Raw genomic sequence first — 25,942 nt, 5'->3', positions numbered from 1 at the left:
CGTAGAGGAGGCGTACCCAGAGATCGGCTACATCCAGCAAAGGGGCTAAGGAGTGCGCGAGCACTCAGGCCGCACATGCGCAAAGTAGTATATGGGGGCGCGCATTGGGATGCTTGCGTATATTGTGATACCGGATTAGAAGTTAACGTTCTCTATTAGCCACGTTTGTGTCCCGGGATCAAAACACACACATAGGGCGTCGGAGATGGAAGCCAGCCTGACGTGTGCTGTGTGCCTGGGCGTCTTCCGGGATCCGGTGACTCTGCCGCTGTGCTCTCATAACTTCTGTAAGAGCTGTGTGCTGGAATGTGGAGGGGAGCTTCACAGCCGGAGCATGCACTTCACCGTCCCGGGGCCCGCGCAGGTCACGTGTCCGCTCTGCCGCAAAGTCAGCTCCATCCCCGGCGGCCTGGCCGCTCTGCCCGTCAATACGACCCTGGCGGAGCTAGTGCGGCTGCTGTCTCTGGGCGCCCGGGAGCAGGGGGCGGCGGTGGGCACTGAAGAAGCCGAATATAGTGAGAGGGAAGCGGCGGGGCGCTGCCCGGAGCATCCGGAACACAAGCTGGAGCTTTTCTGTAAGAACTGTGCCGTCTCCTGCTGTGGGAAGTGTGTGTCCTGCCACCACCAGGGGATCTTCCACAACGTCAACCTCCTGGACATGGTCTACCAGGAGGAGAAGGTGAGATGTTAGGGCTGACTGAGGATCCCTAGGTCGTATCCCATAATAATGATCATCATATGTGGGTGGAGAACCAGGGCGCCCAACATTGGAGCTCTGTAAGTGGAAACATCATCCTCCTGGACATGGTCTACCAGGAGGAGAAGGTGAGATGTTAGGGCTGACTGAGGATCCCTAGGTCGTATCCCATAATAATGATCATCATATGTGGGTGGAGAACCAGGGCGCCCAACATTGGAGCTCTGTAAGTGGAAATGTCACCCTCCTGGACATGGTCTACCAGGAGGAGAAGGTGAGATGTTAGGGCTGACTGAGGATCCCTAGGTCGTATCCCATAATAATGATCATCATATGTGGGTGGAGAACCAGGGCGCCCAACATTGGAGCTCTGTAAGTGGAAATGTCACCCTCCTGGACATGGTCTACCAGGAGGAGAAGGTGAGATGTTAGGGCTGACTGAGGATACCTAGGTCGTATCCCATAATAATGATCATCATATGTGGGTGGAGAACCAGGGCGCCCAACATTGGAGCTCTGTAAGTGGAAACGTCACCCTCCTGGACATGGTCTACCAGGAGGAGAAGGTGAGATGTTAGGGCTGACTGAGGATACCTAGGTCGTATCCCATAATAATGATCATCATATGTGGGTGGAGAACCAGGGCACCCAACATTGGAGCTCTGTAAGTGGAAACATCACCCTCCTGGACATGGTCTACCAGGAGGAGGAGGTGAGCATTTCGGGCTGACTGAGGATCCCTAGGTTGTATCCCATAATAATGATCATAATGTGTGGGTGGAGAACCAGGGCACCCAACATTGGAGCTCTGTAAGTGGAAACATCACCCTCCTGGACATGGTCTACCAGGAGGAGAAGGTGAGATGTTAGGGCTGACTGAGGATACCTAGGTCGTATCCCATAATAATGATCATCATATGTGGGTGGAGAACCAGGGCACCCAACATTGGAGCTCTGTAAGTGGAAACATCACCCTCCTGGACATGGTCTACCAGGAGGAGGAGGTGAGCATTTCGGGCTGACTGAGGATCCCTAGGTTGTATCCCATAATAATGATCATAATGTGTGGGTGGAGAACCAGGGCACCCAACATTGGAGCTCTGTAAGTGGAAACATCACCCTCCTGGACATGGTCTACCAGGAGGAGGAGGTGAGCATTTCGGGCTGACTGAGGATCCCTAGGTTGTATCCCATAATAATGATCATAATGTGTGGAGGGAGAACCAGGGCACCCAACATTGGAGTCCTGTAAGTGGAAACGTGTCACCCTCCTGGACATGGTCTACCAGGAGGAGAAGGCGAGCTGTCAGGGCTTACTGAGGATCCCTATGTCATATCCCATAATAAGACATGTGTGGAGAACCAGGGCACTCAACATTGGAGTTCTATTTAGAGGAAACAAGTCAACCTCCTGGACATGGTCCACCAGGAGGAGAAGGTGAGCTACCAGGGCTGACGTTAACATCCCTAGATTATATACCATAATGATCATAAGATGTGGGTGGAGAACCAGGGCACCCAACATTGGAGTCTTGTAAGTAGAAACATGTCAATCTCCTGGACATGGTCTACCAGAAGAGGTGAGCTTCCATAGGGATCCCTAGTTTATGGCCTCTAATAATAATACATGGGCGGCCAAACCTTGGCATCCAGTGGACCCCACATTAGAGTCTTATTGGTGGAAACGCATTAACCTCCTGGAAATGGTCTACCAGGAGGATATGGAGAACTGACATGGGGATTCTAGGTCATATCCCAAAATAACCATAAATCGTATGGAGATCCAGGGCACCCAATATTTGGTTTTCTGTTAGTGGGAAACAAGTCAACCTCCTGGACATGGTCTACCAGAAGGAGAAGGTGGACTGACATAAGGATCCCTAAGTCTTCTCTCATTATAATAAGACATGGGTGGTGAAGCCTGAGAACCAGGGCACCTAACACTGGAATCCTATTAGTGGACACATAATGACCTCCTTGACATAGTCTACGTCGAGGAGAAGGTCTGCGGCCTTAGAGATCCCTAGGTTATATATCCTATGTTATTTCAAAATGGGCAGCCAAACACTGGCATCCAGTGCACAACAATGGAGTTTTATTAGTAGAAACACAATGTTAACCTCCTTAACTTGGTCTACCAGTGGAGAAGGTAAGCTGCCTTGGAGATGCATAGTTCAGACCCCAGCACTGATGGAAAGGGGCAAGGGAGAGTGAAACTAGGATGCTGTGCAGGCAACCGACATCCTCCTTATCAACTGATGATGTCATTGGTTGTTAGGACGCCAGCGGCTAGAAAGTCGTAAAGGTGCACAATGAAGACCTGTGGCTTTGTGTAAATAAAAGGCAGTCTTGTTCCACCCGCTGGCTTGCATGCAAGTTTTGGCCAATTTTTAGACATTTTGCCAAGGCACCCCTGAAGAAACAATGCACCCAGGGTGCCTGGTTGAAAAGGCTGTCATATAATAATAAAACATGGGCGTCCATACCTTGGCATCCAGTGTACTCAACACTGGAGCCTTATTAGTGGAATTAGCGTCCACCTCCTGGACATGGTCTACCAGGAGGAGACGGTAAGCTGCCTCTGAGATCCATAGGTCATATCTCATAATAAAAAAAAACTTGGATCGAGTGCACGCATCATTGGAGTCCTATTAGTGAAAATACTACCTCATGGACATGGTCTACCTGGAGGAGAAAGTGAGGTGACATGGGGATCCCTAGATCATATTTTATATAATATAAAACGTGGTTGTCTGAACCCGGGGAACCACTGCCTTCTGGACGTGGTTTATCAGGAGGAGGTGGTGAGCTGCCAGGTGGATCCCTAGGTAATATCTAATAATATAAAAACATAGACAACAGTACCCTGGTATCCAGTGTACCCAACATTGGAGACCTGTTAGTTGAATTACATTGTCAACCTCCTGGACATGGTCTACCAGGAGGAGATGATGAGCTGCCATGGGGATACTTGGGTAATATCCCATAGTAAATCTAGGATCCAGTGCACCCAATATTAGAGTGTTAATGGAAACACATAGTCAACCTCCTAAATGTGGTCTACTTGGAGAAGGTGAGTTGCCAGGGCTGCCATGGGGTTCTCGTCATGTATCCCATAATAATAATGAAACATTGACATCCAAACCCTGGGAACCAGTGCACCCAATGCTAGAGTCTTATTAGTGCAAACACATCAACCTCCCAGACATGGTCTGCCAGGAGGAGACGTTGAGATGCCAGACATGGTCTGCCAGGAGGAGAAGTTGAGATGCCATGGGGATCTCCAGGTCACATACCCCTTAATAATAAAACATGGGTGGCTGAACTCTGGGTCCAGTGTACCCAACATTGGAGTCATATGTTCCTGACTTGAAGCAAGTGGGTGCTATAGCAACTACCAGTATCAATGTCAGTCATACATATACAGTTAGGCCCATATATATTTAGACACAGGCACAAATGTTATACTTTTGGGCAACCAGAATAAATTAAAACAAAACAATCCAAATGAATTTGAAGTGCAGACTTTCAGCTTTAATTCAAGGGGTTGAACATAAATATCAAGTACAAATTTTAGGAACTGCAACTATTTTTATACACAGTCCCTCCATTTTCAGGGGCTTACATGTAATTGGACAAATTAATATAATCATAAATAAAATGTTAATTTTTAATATTTTGTTGGGAATCCTTTACTGGCAACGACTACCTGAAGTCTGGAACCCATGGACATTACTAAAGACTGTGTTTCCTCCTTTTGATGCTTTGCCAGGCTCTAACTGCAGCTGTCTTCAGTTCTTTGTGGGTCTTTCTGCCTTTAGTTTTGCCTTCAGCAAGTGAAATGCATGCTCAGTTGGGTTGTTATCAGGTGATTGACTCGGCCATTGCAGAATATTCCACTTCTTTTCCTTCAAAAGATCCTGGGTTGCTTTTGCAGTGTGTTTTGGATCATTGTCCATCTGTACTGTGAAGCACCGTCCAATCAACTTTGCTGCACTTGGCTGAATTTAGGCCTACAGTATATCTGTAAGCACTGCAGAATTCATCTGGCTGCTTCTGTCTTATGTCACATCATCAATAAACACCAATGACCCAGTGCCCCTGGAAGCCATGCATGCCCATGCCATCACACTGCCTCCGCCATGTTTTACAGATGACATTGTGTGATTTTGATCATGAGCTGTTCCAAGCCTTCTCCACACTTTTTTCTTCCCGTCATTCTGGTACAGATTAATCTTAGTTTCATCCATCCAAAGAATGTTTTTCAAGAACTGGTCTGGCTTTTTTAGATGTTTTTTGGCTTTTCTGTTCTTCAGACTTATGAATGGTTTGCAGCATGTGGTGAACCCTCTGTATTTGCTCTCGTCAAGTCTTCTCTTTTATTGTAGACTGACAATGATACGTCCACCTCCTGGAGAGTGTCCTTCCCTTGTCTGGATGTTGTGAATGGGTTTTTCCTTACCATAGAGGGGATCCTGGGATCATCCACCACTGTTGTCTTCCGTGGACGTCCTTGCCTTTTATGTTGCTGAGCTCATTCTTTCCTCAGAATGTACCAAACTGTTGATTTGGCCTAATGTTGCTGCTATCTCTCTGATGAATTTTTCATTTTTGAAGCCTTACAATGGCCTGTTTCACTTGCATGGACAGCTCCTTTGAACGCATGATGTAGGTTCACAGCAATAGATTCCAAATGCAAATACCACACTTAGAATCAAATCCAGAACTTTTACCTGCTTAATTGATTATTATTATTATACAGGATTTATATAGCGCCAACAGTTTGCTCAGCGCTTTACAATATAATGGGAGACAAAACAGCAGCAATACAGTTCAATACAAGAGGGAAAGGAGGGCCCTGCTCCTTGGAGCTTACAATCTAGGATCTAGAATTGATGAAGAAATAATGGAGTAGCTCACACTTGGCCATGAAACAGCTTTTGATTCAACTGTCCAATTACTTTGGGTCCCTTGAAAAAGGGGGGATGGCTACTCTTAAGAGCTGTAATTCCTAAACGCTTCCTCCAATTTGGATGTACATACCCTCACATTAAACCTGAGAGTGCACTTGCAGCCCATATCCATGATATAACTATAGCATGAATATGTTTTGGTAAATACCTGAGAACCTAAAATTGTGCCTGTCCCCAAATATATATGGACCTAACTGTATCGCCAGCTTACCATGGATCTTTAAGGTTAGAGTCCAAAAATGTATTAAAGCAATCATATTACAGAAGTAAACAGACTTTTTGGGGCCAGACAGAATGCTTTCATCAGGCATGGCATGCCTGATGAGGGGGTCCTGCACATTCCTGAAACATCGTAATTTTATTGCTGTGATGTGATCGCTCTAATACGTTTTTGGATGCTATTTTGAAGATCTGCTGGGATGTCCAAATCACATATCCTATAATCGAGAAATGTAGGCGGATTCACCCTGGGATTCAGGGCGCCCAACATTGGAGTCTTATTAGTGCTTACACATCCTCAACCTCCTGAACATGGTCTATGAGGAGGAGAAAGTGAGCTAGCAGGGGTGCCATGGGGAGTTCCAGATCACTTATCCAATGATAAAACATGGGCAGTTGAACTGTTTGTCTAGGATCCAGTGCATCCAACATTGTAGTTGTGTTAGTGGACATACAGCATCAACCTCCTGGACATGGTCTACCAGGAGGAGAAGGTGGGGGGCCATGGGGATCTCCACGTCACATTCCATCAGAATACATTTCTATGCTTTAAAACACAGGTTGGACACGAGATATCAATTTCCCCCATGCACACTAAACAGCATGGATGGATGAATCTGCACTGCTGGTTAGTGTATTTTGACAGTCACGATACCTGAGGCTGTCTGAATACCTGAACAGCGAATGCATCTGATAGGATGATGCATTTGGTTGGGTGCAGTCGCTTTTCAGCCAAGAATTTTTCAAGCCGCCCACAAGTCGAATATTGGCAAATTCAGAAGGAATTTGCTGGATCGTCATGCATTAAAACAGCTTTTTCTTTCCCGGGTCTTCTTTCTCACACGATTGGATAATGTTCCTACATTATAAAAAGGTTTTATTTTTTTTTCCTATGGTGCTTGTTCACATATGTCCAGTGCACTACTGGTGCAGATTCAGTGCGGTTTTTAGGAGTCATGTCCAATTTCTGAGCAGTGCGGTCCGGTTCAGGTGCGGATTACAGGCTATTGACTTCTATGGGACCGTTTTTAAACCACTTACGTGTGAACAAGATGAGATCCTGAGCTGAACCTGACGTAAACTTGATGTGAACCTGTGAACAAGTACTGTATCAATTGGCTGTGAAATCTGAGCTTCAGTCCACACCGCACATATGTGAATCGGCTTCACAGCAGGTTGCCCACAGTTGAGATGCCATCGTTCGGGTGAGCATATTGCTGGACAGGTGAGTGTGTGTTTATTAAAAGTCAGCAGCTACAGTTTTTGTAGCTGCTGACTTTTTAAAAATGAGCTCCAATCATTTTTGTGTTAAGACACAGTTCATGTTTACCAAAAAAAGCCTTTTTTTAAAAATTTATTTCAGGTCTTTTTATAGCGCCGTCAATTTACACAGCGCTTTACATATAGTCAGGTCCATAAATATTGGGACATCGACACAATTCTAACATTTTTGGCTCTATATACCACCACAATGGATTTGAAATGAAACGAACAAGATGTGCTTTAACTGCAGACTGTCAGCTTTAATTTGACGGTATTTCCATCCAAATCAGGTAAACGGTGTAGGAATTACAACAGTTTGCATATGTGCCTCCCACTTGTTAAGGGACCAAAAGTAATGGGACAGAATAATAATCATAAATCAAACTTTCGCTTTTTAATACTTGGTTGCAAATCCTTTGCAATCAATTACAGCCTGAAGTCTGGAACGTATAGACATCACCAGACGCTGGGTTTCATCCCTGGTGATGCTCTGCCAGGCCTCTACTGCAACTGTCTTCAGTTCCTGCTTGTTCTTGGGGCATTTTCCCTTCAGTTTTGTCTTCAGCAAGTGAAATGCATGCTCAATCGGATTCAGGTCAGGGGATTGACTTGGCCATTGCATAACATTCCACTTCTTTCCCTTAAAAAAACTCTTTGGTTGCTTTTGCAGTATGCTTTGGGTCGTTGTCCATCTGCACTGTGAAGCGGCGTCCAATGAGTTCTGAAGCATTTGGCTGAATATGAGCAGATAATATTGCCTGAAACACTTCAGAATTCATCCTGCTGCTTTTGTCAGCAGTCACATCATCAATAAATACAAGAGAACCAGTTCCATTGGCAGCCATACATGCCCACACCATGACACCACCACCACCATGCTTCACTGATGAGGTGGTATGCTTAGGATCATGAGCAGTTCCTTTCCTTCTCCATACTCTTCTCTTCCCATCACTCTGGTACAAGTTGATCTTGGTCTCATCTGTCCATAGGATGTTGTTCCAGAACTGTGAAGGCTTTTTTAGATGTCGTTTGGCAAACTCCAATCTGGCCTTCCTGTTTTTGAGGCTCACCAATGGTTTACATTTTGTGGTGAACCCTCTGTATTCACTCTGGTGAAGTCTTCTCTTGATTGTTGACTTTGACACACATACACCTACCTCCTGGAGAGTGTTCTTGATCTGGCCAACTGTTGTGAAGGGTGTTTTCTTCACCAGGGAAAGAATTCTTCGGTCATCCACCACAGTTATTTTCCGTGGTCTTCCGGGTCTTTTGGTGTTGCTGAGCTCACCGGTGCGTTCCTTCTTTTTAAGAATGTTCCTAATCAGTTGTTTGGCCACGCCTAATGTTTTTTCTATCTCTCTGATGGGTTTGTTTTGTTTTTTCAGCCTAATGATGGCTTGCTTGACTGTTAGTGACAGCTCTTTGGATCTCATCTTGAGAGTTGACAGCAACAGATTCCAAATGCAGATAGCACACTTGAAATGAACTCTGGACCTTTTATCTGCTCATTGTAATTGGGATAATGAGGGAATAACACACCTGGCTGTGGAACAGCTGAGAAGCCAATTGTCCCATTACTTTTGGTCCCTTAACAAGTGGGAGGCACATATGCAAACTGTTGTAATTCCTACACCGTTCACCTGATTTGGATGTAAATACCTTCAAATTAAAGCTGACAGTCTGCAGTTAAAGCACATCTTGTTCGTTTCATTTCAAATCCATTGTGGTGGTGTATAGAGCCAAAAATGTTAGAATTGTATCGATGTCCCAATATTTATGGACCTGACTGTATATATTGTACATTCACATCAGTTCCTAACCCTCAAGGGGTGTACAATCTAAAGTCCATAACTCGCATTCATACATACACATTGTCAAGAGAACCAGAGAGCACACAGAGACAGATTGCACGGAACCCAATGTGCAGGCTTTTATTTGGGAGGTTTTTGGTGCACAGACAACAGTTCCGTTAGTCCACAGATCCACACCAGACACAGCAACACAGTAAAGTTCTTGGGAAGGCAATATGAAACAACGGGTATGGAAATCCACAGGGTTCAGTAAGGCAAGGGCAGGGTGGTTTTGTGGGACTTCGGGTTCCTGGGGAAAATTGGGTTCAGTCCTTTGGGCAGCATGGGGTTAGTCCACTTACTGGATGCAGGGAGCCGGACACAGAGGGCTACAGTCCACACAGGCAGCTCCAGGCAGGGAAGATCTCAAGCCCGCAGGCTTACAGGGAACAAGAGGTAATTCCAGGCAGGGAAGAGGTTCCAGATAGCAGAGAGTTCACCCCACACAGGAGAGGATCCAGCAGACGGGCAGACCGGTCAGCCAGGGAGATGAGGAGGACGACGGGGGATGGTCGGGTGAGAGAAGCTGGCCCTCAGCAAAGCCTTCTCTCACACACGCAGCCAGGAGAACACAAAGGGGGTTTTCCTTGCTCTCTCTTACGTAGAGAGCTGGGCAACTTGCTGCTGCAGTGGTAACCCAAAACTTCCTGTTGGGTTACCATGGCAACGGGTCCTGTCTCCAGACCTGCCCAGGGAACACGGCCTTGGCATGGAGCCTGGGAAGATGTGCATGAGGGGGAAGGGAGGAGGGGGCCTGTTTGTGGATTCCCTCAGCAGGGGCCAGACTGCCAGGGACAGGGGGGTGAGGGGCTGCTGAGGGCTGCCTGTGTCAGAGACACGGAGGACTAGAGGTCCCAGCATGGACGGGACAGAAGAGTGAGGGGCTGCTGAGGAGTGGGGGGTGGCAGGCAGCAAACCTCGAGGATGGGGAAGGAAGGACCAGGTCCGTGACACATACTAGGGCCAATTTAGACAGAAGCCAGTTAACTTACCAGCATGTCTTTGGAGTGTGGGAGGAAACTGGAGTACCCAGAGGAAACCCACACAGGCACGGGGAGAACATGCAAACTCCAGGCAGGTGGTGCTGTGGTTGGGATTTGAGCCAGCAACCCTAGTACTGCCAGGAGGAAGTGCTAACCATTTAGCCACTGTGCTGCCTATGCAGGTAAAGGACATCTGTAGATAAAAACGAACTGTGTAGGTTTGATCAAAGTTGAATAATACCCTTTCTATAGCTGTAGGCAATTTACAGTTGTGACCAAAATTATTCAACCCCCACTGAAATTGAGTGTTTTGGCCAGTTTGACATTGCTTTTGATCATTCAGTCATCTTGCTTACATTTACATTAAAGAGGCACTTGTAGGTCAGACAAATATAACATAACAGTTATAATGAAATAACCACAAATGTCTTTTCTGTGCTCACAGCATTATCAGTTTTATTCAACCCCCAAGTGACATTCAATCTTAGTACTTAGTACAGCATCCTTTTACAGTTATAACAGCTTTTAAACGTGAAGCATAGCTTGACACAAGTGTCTTGCAGCGATCTACGGGTATCTTCGCCCATTCTTCATGGGCAAAGGCCTCCAGTTCAGTCACATTCTTAGGCTTGCGCACTGCAACTGCTTTCTTTAAGTCCCACCAGAGGTTCTCAATCGGATTTAAGTCTGGTGACTGCGATGGCCACTCCAAAATGTTCCAGCCTTTCCTCTGCAACCATGCTCTAGTGGACTTGGAGGTATGCTTGGGATCATTGTCCTGTTGAAAGGTCCAACGTCTCCCAAGCCTCAGGTGTGTGACGGACTGCATCACGTTTCCATCCAATATCTCCTGGTACTGAAGAGAATTCATGGTACCTTGCACACGCTGAAGCTTCCCTGTACCTGCAGAAGCAAAACAGCCCCAAAGCATGATTGACCCTCCACCATGCTTCACAGTAGGCAAGGTGTTCTTTTCATCATAGGCCTTGTTCTTCCTCCTCCAAACATAGCGTTGATCCATGGGCCCAAACAGTTCTAATTTTGTTTCATCAGTCCACAGAACACTATCCCACAACTTTTGTGGTTTGTCCACATGGCTTTTGGCATACTGCAGTCGACTCTTCTTATTCTTTGGAGACAGCAAGGGGGTACGCCTGGGAGTTCTGGCACGGAGGCCTTCATTACGCAGTGTGCGTCTTATTGTCTGGGCTGAAACTTCTGTACCCACATCTGACAAATCTTTTCTCAGTTCCTCAGCAGTCACACGGGGACTTCTCTCCACTCTACGCTTCAGGTAGCGCACAGCAGTCGAAGTCAGCATCTTCTTTCTGCCACGACCAGGTAGCGTTTCAACAGTGCCCTTTGCCTTGAATTTGCGAATGATGCTTCCTAAGGTGTCTCTTGGTATGTTTAACATCTTTGCAATCTTCTTATAGCCATTGCCCTTCCTGTGAAGAGAAATCACCTCTTCTCTTGTCTTCCTGGACCATTCTCTTGCCTTCACCATGTTTGTAACCACACCAGTAAATGTCTAGAAGGAGCTGAGTATCACAGTCATTTTAAAGCTGCCTAATTGGTGCTTATTATGCTTGATTGCTGCTCGGTGACATCCACAGGTGTTTTCAATACCTGATGGAAAGCACCTGTATGAACCTCTGTTCTTCAGAGTGGTAGTCTTTAAGGGGTTGAATAATTGTGGCAATGAAGAAACCACATAAGAACCATTTACTACTGTATTACATAAACAATTGATGTCATTTTAGTTGCATTTGGGTAGTTACAACGTCCTTGTAGGATTTGATTCTGAATACAATTCCAAATGTACACTATAGTCCCTAAACCCCTTTACAGCATTGGGGGTTGAATAATTTTGGTCACAACTGTACATGCCTCCTGAAGCCTGACTGAAAAACTCCCATAGAATTGGCATCATCCCATCCTGACTTGTTGCTAGGAGGTTGCTTATACAATCCTAGCCATTACTGCTCCCCCCCCCCCCACCATCAGAGGAGCAAGCTCTTGAATGCTGAGCTCAGAGCTACAGCATCAAGGAAGAAGAGAGTGCATGCAAGATGGTTTGATTCATAGAAAAAACTCCCTCCTGTGATGGTGAAGGTGAACACCTGGGAGTGTCTCAGTAATGGCCTAGCAACAAGGCAGCACGAATGATATTTCTGGGAGTTTTTTGGCCAGGCTTCAGGAGGTACGTAAATTGCCTACACCAAGGGTATTATTCAACTTTGGTCAAAGCTGCAGAGTTTGTTTTTACCTACAGGCACCCCTTCCCTGCATAGGAATATTTTTTGGTAAAGGTGAACTATGCCTTGGGGTTGGCCATAGACTGCTGTTCTTAAAAAAACAAAACAAAAAACAAAAACAAATGAACCATCTCTGGTTGCTGTAACTGAAATTTGGCCATCCTTCTCTGATATTTTTCAAAGCAAAGGGTTTATTTTAATGCCCCCTCCCCACCCCAGCAGCACACACATTTCCTTCACTGATCCATTGTTTTGTACAGCCACCAAGAACAAGGAAAACACTCAGCGCTTCCTCTCATGTTAAGGTTTGGTAATTAGCCCAGTCATGACACATCGTGGCAGGGAGAGAGTCCGTCAGCCCTGTGTAAGCTCAAAAAAGTGAAACGGCATAAACAAGGCTTTCTGTATAGGGGATCACACTTTAAAGCAGATATCTTGCTTTGCTCATCATAGGCAAAACACAGGTTTACTTTAAAGTGACTGTTGCTAAACTAAAAAGGTACTTTGCTGAATCTTCCCTTCCAATATCTTCCCTGCCTGCCTTTGTGAATACAGGATCACTAAAATAATCAGAAAAAGACCAATAAGACCTTGAAGATCCACTCCACCCAAGTAGATTGATTTTGAGTAACCTGGAGCAAGGTTCAGTCCACCATCTCATTGTTTGGGTCCCTGGAAGAAGGATGGGACCTTCTCTGCAAGCACAGCTATGTCAGGCATACGTTCTCTGAAAGATACATGTATTTACTGGGAGGTGCAGAATCCCAAATGCAGTATCCTGTGGGTTCTCCATCTGAACACAGTATATGAATAAATCACAAGCCAATGAGACCATTTGCTCGGCTGAAAAGTTACACGTTCATAGAGGTGCACCTTTATGCTCTGTCATACATGAGAATTTGTGAATATATGTGTATGCTAGAATAGCATTTTGTAAGACCTCCTCTTTGTATACTGATGATGACATTAATTATGTACTGTGACAGTGGAGGGAAGGTTAACTTGCCATTGGATATCTTATTTGTGGATACTTGCATGTTACTTATATGTTTTTCTTTTCTCCATAGCTGATTTTTTTTAACAGCCTAAAAAAACTTAGAGAAATGCATGAAAGATTTACCAAGAACACGTCGGATGATGAAAAGGATGTAAAGGTACGCCCTTTTTTTTTTTTTTTTTTTTTCTTTCTTTTCACTTGTTTAGTGTGGAAAGTACATGTCAGCAGGAACCGAGACACTGGTCATGTTTTGCTCTCTCAAAATTTTATAAGAGTTGGTTTGTGATGATTTATGTTAACAGTTGTAGTACTGTGCAAACATGGCTGTGTTACAGTCTTGCAATTATTTTTGTCATTGGGGCAGACTCCTGCAGTGGATCTGCCTGCTCAGCGGGGGATCTGTCCACTGAGCGGGCAGATAAGTCCGTGACTTGCAGAACGGACACAGACACTGCCTGCTTTTCTATATGGACGGTCGGACGTAAACGGAACACCTGTCCATTTATATTCAACTGTTATCTGTTCTGCTAGATCAGGAATCCTCAAACTTTTTAAACGGGGCCAGTTCACTGTCCCTCAGACCATTGGAGGGCCGGACTATAGTTTCAAAAAAAGAAAAAAAAAAACCTATGAACAAATGCAGACACAGTACAGGAGATGACCAGAGACTGCGGACATACAACGGCGGTGGGAATACTGGGCCGGCCACTCCATAAGATGCACAGACATTTTCCCCAAGTGTGTCTTATGGAACGAAATAGTGCCCCATCATTGGTGTCAGTGGGAAGAATAGTGCCCCATCATTGGTGTCAGTGGGAAGAATAGTGCCCCATCATTGGTGTCAGTGGGAAGAATCGTGCCCCATCATTGGTGTCAGTGGGAGGAATCGTGCCCCATCATTTGTGTCAGTGGGAGGAATAGTGCCCCATCATTGGTGTCAGTGGGAGAAATAGTGCCCCATCATTGGTGTCAGTGGGAGAAATAGTGCCCCATCATTGGTGTCAGTGGGAGAAATAGTGCCCCATCATTGGTGTCAGTGGGAGAAATAGTGCCCCATCATTGGTATCAGTGGGAGGAATAGTGTCCCATCATTGGTATCAGTGGGAGGAATAGTGCCCCATCATTGGTGTCAGTGGGAGGAATAGTGCCCCATCATTGGTGTCAGTGGGAGGAATAGTGCCTCATCATTAGTGTCAGTGGGGGGAAGAATAGTGCCCCATTGTTGGTGTCAGTGGGGGGAAGAATAGTGCCCCATTGTTGGTGTCAGTGTGGGGGGGGGGGGGATAGTGCCCCGTCATTGGTGTCAGTGGGGGAAGGAGATAGTGTCCCAACATTGGTGTCAGTGGGGGAAGGGGATAGTGTCCCAACATTGGTGTCAGTGGGGGAAGGGGATAGTGTCCCAACATTGGTGTCAGTGGGAGGAATAGTGTCCCAACATTGGTGTCAGTGGGAGGAATAGTGTCCCAACATTGGTGTCAGTGGGAGGAATAGTACGTCATTGGTGTCAGTGGGGGGATAGTGTTCCAACATTGGTGTCAGTGGGAGGAATAGTACCCCATCATTGGTGTCAGTGGGGGAAGGAATAGTGTTCCATCGGTGTCAGTGGGGGGGAGGAATAGTGCCCCATCCTCGCGGAAAATACGCCCCTGCCGGCAGGACGGTTAAATGGCCTCGACGGGGCGCATGTGGCCCGCAGGCTGTAGTTTGAGGACCCCTGTGCTAGATGGATGGAGAATGGATCCCTATTCATCTGTTTCTAGTGGATCGAATGCAGGCAAGTGTAAACAGACACGTTCTTTTACATCCACCACTCCATAGAGAACAATGTATGGTCCGATTTGGGTCTGCCTCAGAAACAGACAAGACGATCCCAATCGGTTTACCCATGTGAAAGGGGCCTAAGAAGATCTCTGCATTAGCCGGAAGTTGGAAGAGAAGGGAGCTGCTTTTTTTGCTTTATGAACTGAACTCTGGAAGCTGTGCCCCCAAAAAATATGGTCTACTTGCAGCTGGTCTTTGCTTTACTGCTGAATTAACATGCCTTATTCTGTGCCATGTGTCTGTGTGGAGGTGACAATCTTAATAAGAGGAAAGACTTTGCTTCCTAATATTGGAGCCTTTAGCTATAACAGTGAGCAGCACAGCAATGATGATATTGCCAAAGCTTGTGAAACTAGCAGCCAGGAGCAGCAGTGCCTTAGATCTCAAACTCTCAAACTGCAGATATACAACTATGAAGCAGTTTGTATATACATATAAAAAACAGAACTACCTCTACACCCCCCCCCCCCTTTTTTTTTTTTTTTTTTTTTTTTTTTTTTTTAAATCACATTCCCTCTGTTCTTACCTGCATAACAGCAAGGGGAGGAGAAACGGCATTACACTGATCTTCCTAGTAATAGGCTGTGCAGGGGTGTGTGTCAGGATCATTGGAGGAGTGCAGGCTGAGTTCCTAGCACAGGCAGAAAAACTGACCAGGCTGTTTTCTCATGCCTAGTGTGGTCAGTTTTTAATAGGAAAGCGGAGGGACTGGCAGGAACCCCAGGGATTTCACAAAAAGGAAGCATTACAAAGAGAACTTGATAGGTTTTCATACAAGTACATGGTACAACAGGCACATATCAGGAATATGAAATGTTGGGTTTACTTATTCTTTGATTCATTCCCTGCATTAAAGTGATTGTAAATCCTTACATATACCCAATGAAGAAGGAAAAAAAAATCTTCTAATGTTTTACTGGGCAACAATTCACATTTATAAGAGCCCGTTTACACTACCTGCATTGATCAGGTGCAGAAAAATGCTAGTCACTGTGCATATCTTATACAGGCATCCAAATATTTCCTTTAACGCATCAAATCTTAATTTTTCAGTTCAGGTCCACTTTAATGTATATGTAAACCCTAAAGATATAACCTTTTGTGTATAGAAAAAAAACATAATAAATTCCACTTTTTCCCGCCACCTCCTTTTTTTTTTTTTTTTTTTTTTTTTTTTTTTTTTTAATCACATTCCCTCTGTTCTCAGCTACATAGGTGGTGGTGAGAGAGGAGAAACATCAGTACACTGGCGGGGAGGGGAGGTGTCAGGACAAGTTTGATCATTGAAGAACCGCATAGCTAGAGAACTGGCCATGCTCTGCTATCCTCCCTAGTGTGGTCAGTTTTTATTAGGAAAGCAGAGTGACTATCAGGAACACCAGGGATTTCAGATGGAGGAAGCGATACAAAGAGAACAGGAATATGAAATGTTGGTTTTACATATTCTTTGAGTAAAACCATGCTTCCCCCTGTAACTGATTTGAGACCACTGTCTGAGGTGGTACATGCCAACACCTCTCTCCCAGTAGATGTTTTATCAACTGTCAAAGATGCCAAAAAAATAGCAAAGTCCTTCATTTGAAGCATCTTATCAGAATGACATGTAAACAACCACACTTACAGGTTTTATCCACACCTAGCCTTAATCTTTGCTCATTCTGCCACCAAAGTGATCACCATAGAAGATTTTCTGCAAGCAAATCGGTACACTTTGAAGTGCCAATTATTATTTGCATGGCAAGCCAATTGAAATACAGGTAGCAGAATGAGTATCCTGAGCCTCCAGCTTTGTCGCCATAGAGAACTTTGGCCAAAAAATGTTCCCAGGCTGTATCGTATTAAAAAAAAAAAGTGTTGAGAAAAAGTGTTTGTGCATTAATGTTTCAAGAAATTCTTATAATTATTGCAGTTTTTTTAGTATTTTGTATACCTTTGCTGGGATATAATAGTTAGGCCCCTTTCAGCCAGATGGACTCTCACCAATGGAAAGATCCCCCACTGAGCAGGTGGATGACCGCTGTCTGCTCTGCTTATGCAGAGCAGACATGGATACAGCCTGCTTTCCTCTGTGGGTATTTGGATGTAAACGGACAGCCTGTCCGTTTACATCCAACTGCCATCTGATCCGATCCGCTAGACGAATGGGGAACAGATCCCCGTTCGTCTGTTTTAGCTTAATGAATCAGATACAAGCAGGTGTAAATGGACACTCCTCCTTAGAGGGCAATGGGGCCTTATTTTTGCACAGGAAATAAAAAAAAGTAAATATTTTTACATACAGTATATATTCATTATAAAAACGTTTATTGAAAAGTTATTTTTGTATGAAATGTATGAAAACAAATGTAACACGATGAAATTATACAATATTGGGTCAATTCATACCACATGAATTTTGAGTTAAAATAATCCGTGAAGTGTTTATCTAAAAAGTAGTCAATTTGTTAAAACAAAAATGCATTATTTACCAAATGTGCTTTAAATATTTTTGTTTTGTGTTATTTTTGCTGTTTCTTTTCGGCTAACGCTGCCCTAGAAGGCACTCTGTAATATTGTGAAAGTATGAAAACGTAGTGTGCTGTCATTCACAAAACCATCTCCCTCTGATGAAATGTTACCATTTATTTTCATTCCTGAGTTCAGAGGAGAACATTTTCACACTGATACGTTGTATACCTTTCACTTTCTGGCCAGTGCAGAGTTCCTCTAATTGTTTTGTACATTTCTAAAATGCTGCCAGCAAACACCAGGTGATAAATAACAAATGTGTGTGATATATATATATATATTTATATATTTTTATTTTTTTTTTGTAAAGTGACTTTAATGATTTATCTTCTCTTTTTTTTTTTTTTTTGTGGTATTTAGCTCACTATTTTAACAAATGTGTGGCATTTACCCCACATTCGATATTTTTATGTTGAGTTGAATTGTATGCTGTGCATTGCTGTTTTCTACTATACAAGTACTTGGGATAAATGTCACTCCTACTTTTTATGTGGCAGTTCCCATGTATAAAATGGTTTGCATGCCACATACTGGTGGGCTTATTTTGTAGCAAAAAAAAAAAAACAATGGCCATATACAGGAAGGACTCTATAGCAACCAATCAGAAATTTGACCATTGTCTGTGATTCCTGCAAACAGCTGGAAGCTGTTCTGGTTGTTGTAGGTTGTTACACTCATATACAGCTCAGCCTATAAATGTAGTTTTTCCAATTTACTTCACTGGATTTCCATGTCCACAGTTATGTTCCACTTATATTTTAAGTTAAAACATGCCAATTTGTATACTTTTATTTTTGCCTCCTTTGCCCTTCAGTGGACATGACACTGACAAAAGGTAAGCTTGACACATATGTGGTGCTATATTTATATGGGTTCTGTATAATCTTCTTTTACTGGGATTGATTTTATTAAAAAAAAGTTACGCTACTGGGCTACATTAGCATAAATAAGATGCCACTTGTCTATTTTTGATTTGTGAATTAAGTGGGTTTTAGAACGGCCCTTTTTGGTTTTTTTTTTTTTTTTTTTTTTTTTTTTTTTTTTTTGTTTAGCATGCATAGACCCTTTTTGAAGAGGGATATTTTAAGTAAAACATTACCTAAACAAGGAACACTTGCAAAGTTTTTCTGAAGTATAAATATTCATGTTTAATGGTCTTTTAAAGGCATCCTGAGTACAACTCGCATTCCTCTGCTCTATAGTGGTTTTCTGAAATCTCAGACAAATCCTTCTTATATACAGTATACTGAAAGAGGTTGTTCGGCTTGAAGTGTGGGTGTAATACTTTTTATTTCCTGTTGCTTATTCAGGAAGACATGATTTCAAGTGTTTTGTGTTTGCTTATATCTAGGATACACTAAGGAAGAACATAGACATGGTTAATTTAGCATTTGATGAAACATATAAGGCTCTGGATTTAAAGAAAAAACAGTGTTTGGAGTTTATCAAACAGCAACAAACTACTGCTATAAAACGGCATGAAGTACGTAAGACAGCAATGGCTCATCAAAAAATCACAGTTGAAAGCCTTTTGAAGGATTGTGAAAGCCTTGTGGATGAATTTGAACCAAAAAGCTTTCTTCAGGTAATATTTAAAATTGTATATTATTATACAACTGAGTTAAAAATGCAGATGCTTCCTGTAAGATCACACTATCATTATTTTTAAATAAAATAACAAACATGTTATACTCACCTGCTCTGTGCAGTAATATTTCATAGAGCGGCCCCAAACCTCCTCTTCTTGGGTTCCCCGCCATCAATATTGGCCCCTTCTCTTCTTTGCGTGTCCCCATAGCAAGGCGCTTGCTATGGAGGCACACAGTGTCTATGTGCTCCCGAGCTGTGTCTGTGGAGCCGCACTTCATAGACTTAAACAGTAGGACTTAGCGCTGCCCCCCCCCCCCCCACTTACTCCTCACTGCATTTGATTGACTCGAGTCTCTGTGTAAAGAGGAAGAGAAGAGGGAATAGATGCAGTCATGCAACAGTGTTTGATTTATTCTCCCCTCTCTTCCCCTACACAAAGCAAAGTGGTGGGGGCAGTAAAATAGAAAATGTTTTTTACTTTAATGCAAGGAATGCATTAAAGTAAAAAATATTTTTAGCTTTAGTATGACTTTAATTCCAAAACAAATGTCTGTATATTAGCCTGCATTCACACCCGAGCGATTTTCTGCTTGAAGCTTGCAGCTCTAAAATGCTCAACAACCCAAATCCCATTTATCTCAATGGCCCCAGTTCACATGTGCTGTCTCCTGAAACAGCATGCCTGTTGCTCAAAAAAGTACATGAGCTTCTTTTGGCAGATTACAAGTGTTCTTCATTAGAAACCTCTGAAAATGTGTGACTTGGGCGTTTTAAGGAGCGGTTTGTCACACTTTCTGCTCAAACAGCAGCCCTCCACCCCTAATTTCCTCCACTTAGTGCTTTTTTGTTGGCTAAACAAAAATGCTTGAAGCTCTAAAACACTTGTAATATACTTACAATACACTTCTAAAAACGTTGCATAGTTATATTCAGGGACCAATTAACAGCACCACAGCAGCTTGTCATAGTGATTGCTAGAAATATGTTTGCTAATTTATATTTACTTATTTTATTTACTTTAAAGGTTTTGCACTTTAAAAATTAAAACCGCAAACCCATTTCATCAGTTCCAAAGCTCTAATCTATAAAATTCCCTCTTTAATTATTGGTGCACTTTAACCACACTATTTTAAAGTTAGTAAAAGTTTTTTTACATTAATGCATTCTCTGCATTGAGGTAAAAATCCTAACTGTAGTAGCAGCCCCCCCGCCCCTTCAAAACACTTACCTGTGTCTGATCTTGATCCAGTGCTGTCCTGTCTGCAGCAGTTCTTCTCCCCTCGCCCATCTTTCACAAGCTTGGCTGAGAGTCAGATATTGAGAGCAGGGGATGGGGTGAAGCTGTGTGCGTCAATAAATGTACAGAGCTGACTTGGGATCAAGCACACACAAGTGCCCCCATAACAAGCTGCTTGCTATGGGGGCACTGGGAAGGGAGGGGGAGCTGAGCTTGTTGGAAGGGGACCTTAGAAAAGGAGGCTCAGGACAGCTCTGTACAAAACCATTGCACAGAGCAGGTAAGTATAACATGTTTGTTTAAAAAAGCTTTACAATTGCTTTCATTTCATGTGAGCTAAGACCATTGTGTGTGTGTGTATGTATATGTGTGTATATATAATATGACCACGGTATGAGAAATGGCATACAATTTAAAAATTGCGTACTTATTACCCAGCTGTTCCCATCATGTGTTTGTAAAATGACCCATATTTGAGATCCTTGCATTCAGGATAAATATGATTTAAAATGGATTCAGCAGTACTAACTGTCCAAACCTGTTGTGTTTTAAAATAATAAAAACAATGCATTTTTCACATTGCTTCCATTTACTAAGGCTAGATATGCGTTGTTCCCTTGTGGCTGCATTTGAATGGGTTGCTGTATCCACTGAAAATTCAGGGAAAAGGTCCCTGAACCTTTTTCAGAAAAAGTGGCTGCAGGGAAACTGCATAGTGCAGTGCAGTTTCCAGTGCCTGTGGGTGTCATTAGGATTAATAGTACTCCACGGCCCATTTTTCTGTGCAGGTAGGTGCAGGAACAGGTGCGGTCTTGCAGCAGTTTTGTTGTATTCATGCACAGCAGGCAGCATGTGATCCTTTGCTCGACTTTCCCCTCCCCCAGAGCCTTCAACCTGCTTAGGTTAATTTTCTCTACACACAGACCAGTTAGTTAGTTTCTGCACCTGGATTTGACCCCTGGATCATAAGCTACAGCGGGCAATGGGATTGTAAGTTCAGCTGACACATGGGAGGACTTCTAGCTACACTGACAGTTTCCCCTGCAACCAGCACCTTTCTCCCCCAGCCAGTCTTGATTGGAAGCCTGTGTACAACTGCATATATGCACTGGACCTTCTGCCAGCATTTATTTTTATTACTTAATTTGCTCATGAATGAGAATGCTTGCCTGCTCATTCATGAGAGATCACTGATGGAAACCTATGATCAGCTCCTCCTATACTGTCATGCCCAATGGCTACAAAGGATCAGGGTTACTTCTGAAAGTGACGTTTACTATCCCTTGCTAAACATGCCCACCAGCTGCTCTTAGACTCAAAAAGTAGAGGGATTGAAGTTACGTGACAGGCACTGAATGCTGCAAAATAAATGTATAAAAACTGTGATTTATTAAGCATATTCGGTATTTAAGCATAAGGCTTTTCTTTCACTTTAATTGAAAAACATTGGCCGATTAGCACTTTACACTGAATACTCATAGGATTACTTCATGCTGCCCTCCGTTGTCTCTCCTTAATTTTAAATTTGTGGGTGTACCACCACTGTGTCAGATTTTCTCGATGTTTTGTACCCAAGGGTATTTATGTTCTGTCCTTGCTGTTCTTTAAATGATTCTTCTGTTACATTGCAAACTTTCTTTCTTTTTCAGATGGCTTGCAGTCTAAATAAAAGGTCTGTAGAAATGATTGCTGTTGCTGTTTTTTAATCGTAATGTTGGTAAACAAAACTCACTATTATGGCTTTTTATGCCATCTATACCCATTTCACGAGTGCCAGCTACGTCAACAGACGTACATGTTTTGGGACATGCAGGACATCTGGATAGATGTGAGGAGAAATTCTATAGAAATTCCATAGAAGGCAAAAGATAATTAGAACAATTATCCAATGAAAGTATTAAATTCTTTGTAGCATTATGTTTTTTGTTTTACTTGGACTGATGTCTATGATAACGACTTGAGCGCCAGCGGCGTACCTGTACGTTGCTGGACTTTTAAGTGATCATACCAGGATGATGCCTGCAAACACGCGCATCATCCCAGTACTATTTATCGGAGCCAAAAGTGATCAAGAAAAAAAATTTCAAAGTGACAGTGTAAAAATTTAAAAAAAAGTAAAGACATATCTTGAAGCCCTCCTGTCCAAATTCTAAGTAATTATTTATCTAAAAATACGGATTTGTACATGTAGACAGTGTCAGAAAAGGCTTGGTCTTCAGGTGGTTAAGGAAAACCTATAGTGAAAGAATACGTAGGTTGTCATTGCTGAACTTTCCTAAATATGCTATTTGCCTGGTGGTTCCATAAATACAACGGTTGCAAGCTTTCTAGATGGCCGACCCTGAACTAGCATGCACATGCATAGTTTGGAACTTCACTTGCATTTGACTTTGAAATTAATGAAACCACTCACAGTGAGGTAACTAGCGAGGTCTCTCGTTGAAAGCTAGCTTTCCCCCCCCCCCATGAGTAGGATATAGAGGGAAAGTATTATATCTGTTGGGTATTTATTGTTGCTCTGTCCCTGTTGGAGAAATTTCCCCCTGAAGTTATGAGATTCGCCCCAGTGGGAACATGGCAATAAAAAAACCTGATGGAGGTTTTAACTACTTTGTACTAAAGTGTTTTTATTGCCATAAATGTCCCAGTTGCCTAGGCTGTTCTCAGTCTTGATCCAGTGAACGTGTAAGAAATGTGATAAAATTTCCCCAGCAGGATCATAAAAAGCTTTAGGAACCTGACAAGGGTTCTAAACCTTTACACACTATAGCCTAAATCTTTTTATGGCAGGAGGCATTGTAAAGAAATCAAGACAGTCTTCCTTGTTTAAAAGGAATTTATTATGAAGCCCAACACCATATCTGCTTTCTCTGAGGAAAGAAGGGTTTTTTAATAATTAACAAAATCATCTTAATATATTTGACCAATATTAATATCTTCACAGAATGACCTCTAACCTTGACCTGATGGAACTTACAGCCTCTCATGATCAAGATGTAGTAAACCCAGAGCTCATTCATATGGATCTCAAGACAGTTCTGGATGCTATTGCTGCAGTGAATATTACAGCATGCACTTCTAATGGTCAGCACATCCGGCAATATCTCTTGTCTTTATTAAATGTATGCTTTTGGTTCCAATGTGTATCTGCATCTCTGATCTTTATAGTAAGATGTAATCAGACTACTGATGTAACCATTATTACAAGATGGCTGAGCCTAACTGCTTGTAGCTGCTTTGGGAAGAATGTAAGTGTGTACTGACAGTGTGATTTCCATATATGATATGCTCTTTGTGGTCTCCTTCTTAATTCTAGTCTGCACTTGACCGAGGAGTAAGAATTTTGAAATATGGCCAAAAAACTTTGAGGACAGTTTCGGAAATGTTTAAGGTTATCCTTAGTTCATGTAAAAAATGCATAGCAATGTAGCTCCTCTGTTGCATTAATGGAGCCAGATTAACATGCACCTCTGAAATTGTACCCCAAATTCTTGTATAAACTGTTAGCAATGTGGCTCATCCATTGCATTAATGGAGCCAGATTACAATGCACACTCGACAAGACCTGTCCATAATCCTAGCTTCTGATAACATCTCAACCCTGGCATACTTTCCAACATGTTTCTGGTGCAGAATGTCCTGAGCCCACTTTCGGCTGTAGGACCGCCCATTCATACAAAATGTCTACATGTGTTTAATATTGTACAGTTGATACAGTATCCACCAGTGAAAACCAGGTAAGGCTCTATCCATGCTAGTAAATTCAGCAGCAGTTAATGTTTTACCCAGTATTTAGTTATTAAAGCATATAGCTACCCTTCTTGTTTTTTTTTTTTTCTTTTTTTTTTTTTTTTTTTAATTTTTTTTACAAATGTAGTGAAAGAATTAGTATATGTTTGGTATTAATTTCCTGTCCTCCAGTGCTCCCAGTGTCAATCTTATGTTCTCTGGACCTAGGATAAGAAATAATCAGGTAATTGTTGCTTATACCTGCTTTTTTTCCTACAGTTTCTCAGCCTAAATTTAATGGAATTTCATTTAAAACCTTACCTAAAATATGGAAACATGAACAAACACCTGCTGAGAAATATTCTGTAAGTATCCGCTAGTGTGATAACTTCATTGATCAGTTATGTGTGAATATCTGGCACACTGTTCACTGTCATATTTTACAGCCTGTCCAAAGTCAAGAGCTCTGTTATCTTCAAGGTCAGATACAAAAATTGGCCATTCGCTTGTTATCTATAACAGAGATGCCAGAGTATAAACACTTGAGCTTTGAGGTAATATTGCTCTCAATATTTTTTATAATACATACTTGGTTAATCATTGACAATGTTGCACAGAATTTAACTGTGTTATTAAAAGTCCAGGGATAAAAGCAGTGATCACCTCGCTAAATATTATTCATGTTTGTTTAAAAAAAAAAAACAAAAATCATATCAGTCACAGCTGTAGCATGGAAGCAAGTAGTTAGTAGTATTCATCAAATGGTCGAATAAGTGGGTAGTTAAACCCTCACCCTACACTATGCTATTATATGGGTGTCATAACCCTTGAAGCCCCACGCTGAAAGCGTGTTATTGGTAGAGTGAGGAAGGCCCTGAACGTCTGACATTGGTTTTATTGCTGTCCATGAAAGCTTGTCCTGGTGATAACCACATCTCTAATTCATGTCTCTGTAACACCATAAGAAAGTATGATTCCAGACATCAGCAAGTTATACATAGTGAGGAACAGAAGTATTTGAACACCCTGCGATTTTGCAAGTTCTCCCACTTAGAAATCATGGAGGGGTCTGAAATTCACATTGTAGGTGCATTCCCACTCAGAGACAGAATTAGGGAAAAAAAAAAAAAAAATCAGGAAATCGCATTGTATGATTTTTAAAGAATTTATTTGTCTTGCACTGCTGAACATAAGTATTTGAACACCTGAGAAAATCAGTGTTAATATTTGGTACAGAAGCCTTTGTTTGCAATTACAGAGGTCAAACGTTTCCTGTAGTTCTTGACCAGGTTTGCACACACTGTAACAGGGATTTTGGCCCACTCCTCCACACAGATCTCCTCTAGATCTGTAAGGTTTCAGGGCTGTCGCTGAGCAACACGGGGTTTCAGCTCCCTCTAAAGATGTTCTATTGTATTTAGGTCTGAAGACTGGCTAGGCCACTCCAGAACCTTGATATGCTTCTTACGGAGCCACTCCTTTGGTTATCCTGGCTGTGTGCTTCGGGTCGTTGTCCTGTTGGAAGACCCAGCCACGACCCATCTTCAATGCTCTGACTGAGGGAAGGAGGTTGTTGCTCAAAAGCTCACAATAAATGGCCCCATTCATCCTCTCCTTAATACAGTGCAGTCGTCCTGTCCCCTTCGCAGAAAAGCACCCTCAAAGCGTGATGTTACCACCCCCATGCTTCACAGTAGGGATGGTGTTCTTGGGATGCAACTCATCCTTCTTTTTTCCTCCAAACATGACGAGTGAAGTTTAGACCAAAAAGTTCTACTTTGGTCTCCTCTGACCACATGACTTTCTCCCATGCCTCC

General features: G+C 42.9%; 1 protein-coding gene across 4 annotated transcripts in view; it reads left to right on the top strand.

Moving 5' to 3' along the window:
- The first annotated feature begins 35 nt into the window (after positions 1-35).
- LOC149468214 (uncharacterized) overlaps positions 36-25,942 on the top strand; it is a 49,864-nt gene continuing 23,957 nt past the window's right edge. For 2 of the 4 annotated variants that reach the window (XM_089670351.1, XM_089670349.1), the window contains exons 1-7: positions 36-679; positions 13,311-13,397; positions 18,921-19,154; positions 22,046-22,068; positions 23,341-23,480; positions 24,405-24,490; positions 24,572-24,679. In XM_089670351.1, the coding sequence (XP_089526477.1) occupies positions 206-679; positions 13,311-13,397; positions 18,921-19,154; positions 22,046-22,068; positions 23,341-23,480; positions 24,405-24,490; positions 24,572-24,679 (1,152 nt within the window). In that variant the 5' untranslated portion in view covers positions 36-205. The remainder of the gene's footprint in view (positions 680-13,310; positions 13,398-18,920; positions 19,155-22,045; positions 22,069-23,340; positions 23,481-24,404; positions 24,491-24,571; positions 24,680-25,942) is intronic. The other 2 variants (XM_089670350.1, XM_089670352.1) reach the window with 2 other exon arrangements.

The sequence above is a fragment of the Staurois parvus genome, unplaced genomic scaffold (genome assembly GCF_062004578.1).
Source record: "Staurois parvus isolate SC_StPar_1 unplaced genomic scaffold, SC_StPar_1.0 ptg000090l, whole genome shotgun sequence".
Taxonomy (NCBI): Eukaryota; Metazoa; Chordata; class Amphibia; order Anura; family Ranidae; genus Staurois; species Staurois parvus.
Note: the sequence above shows the minus strand (reverse complement) of the source record. Positions and strands in the feature narration are given on the sequence as shown.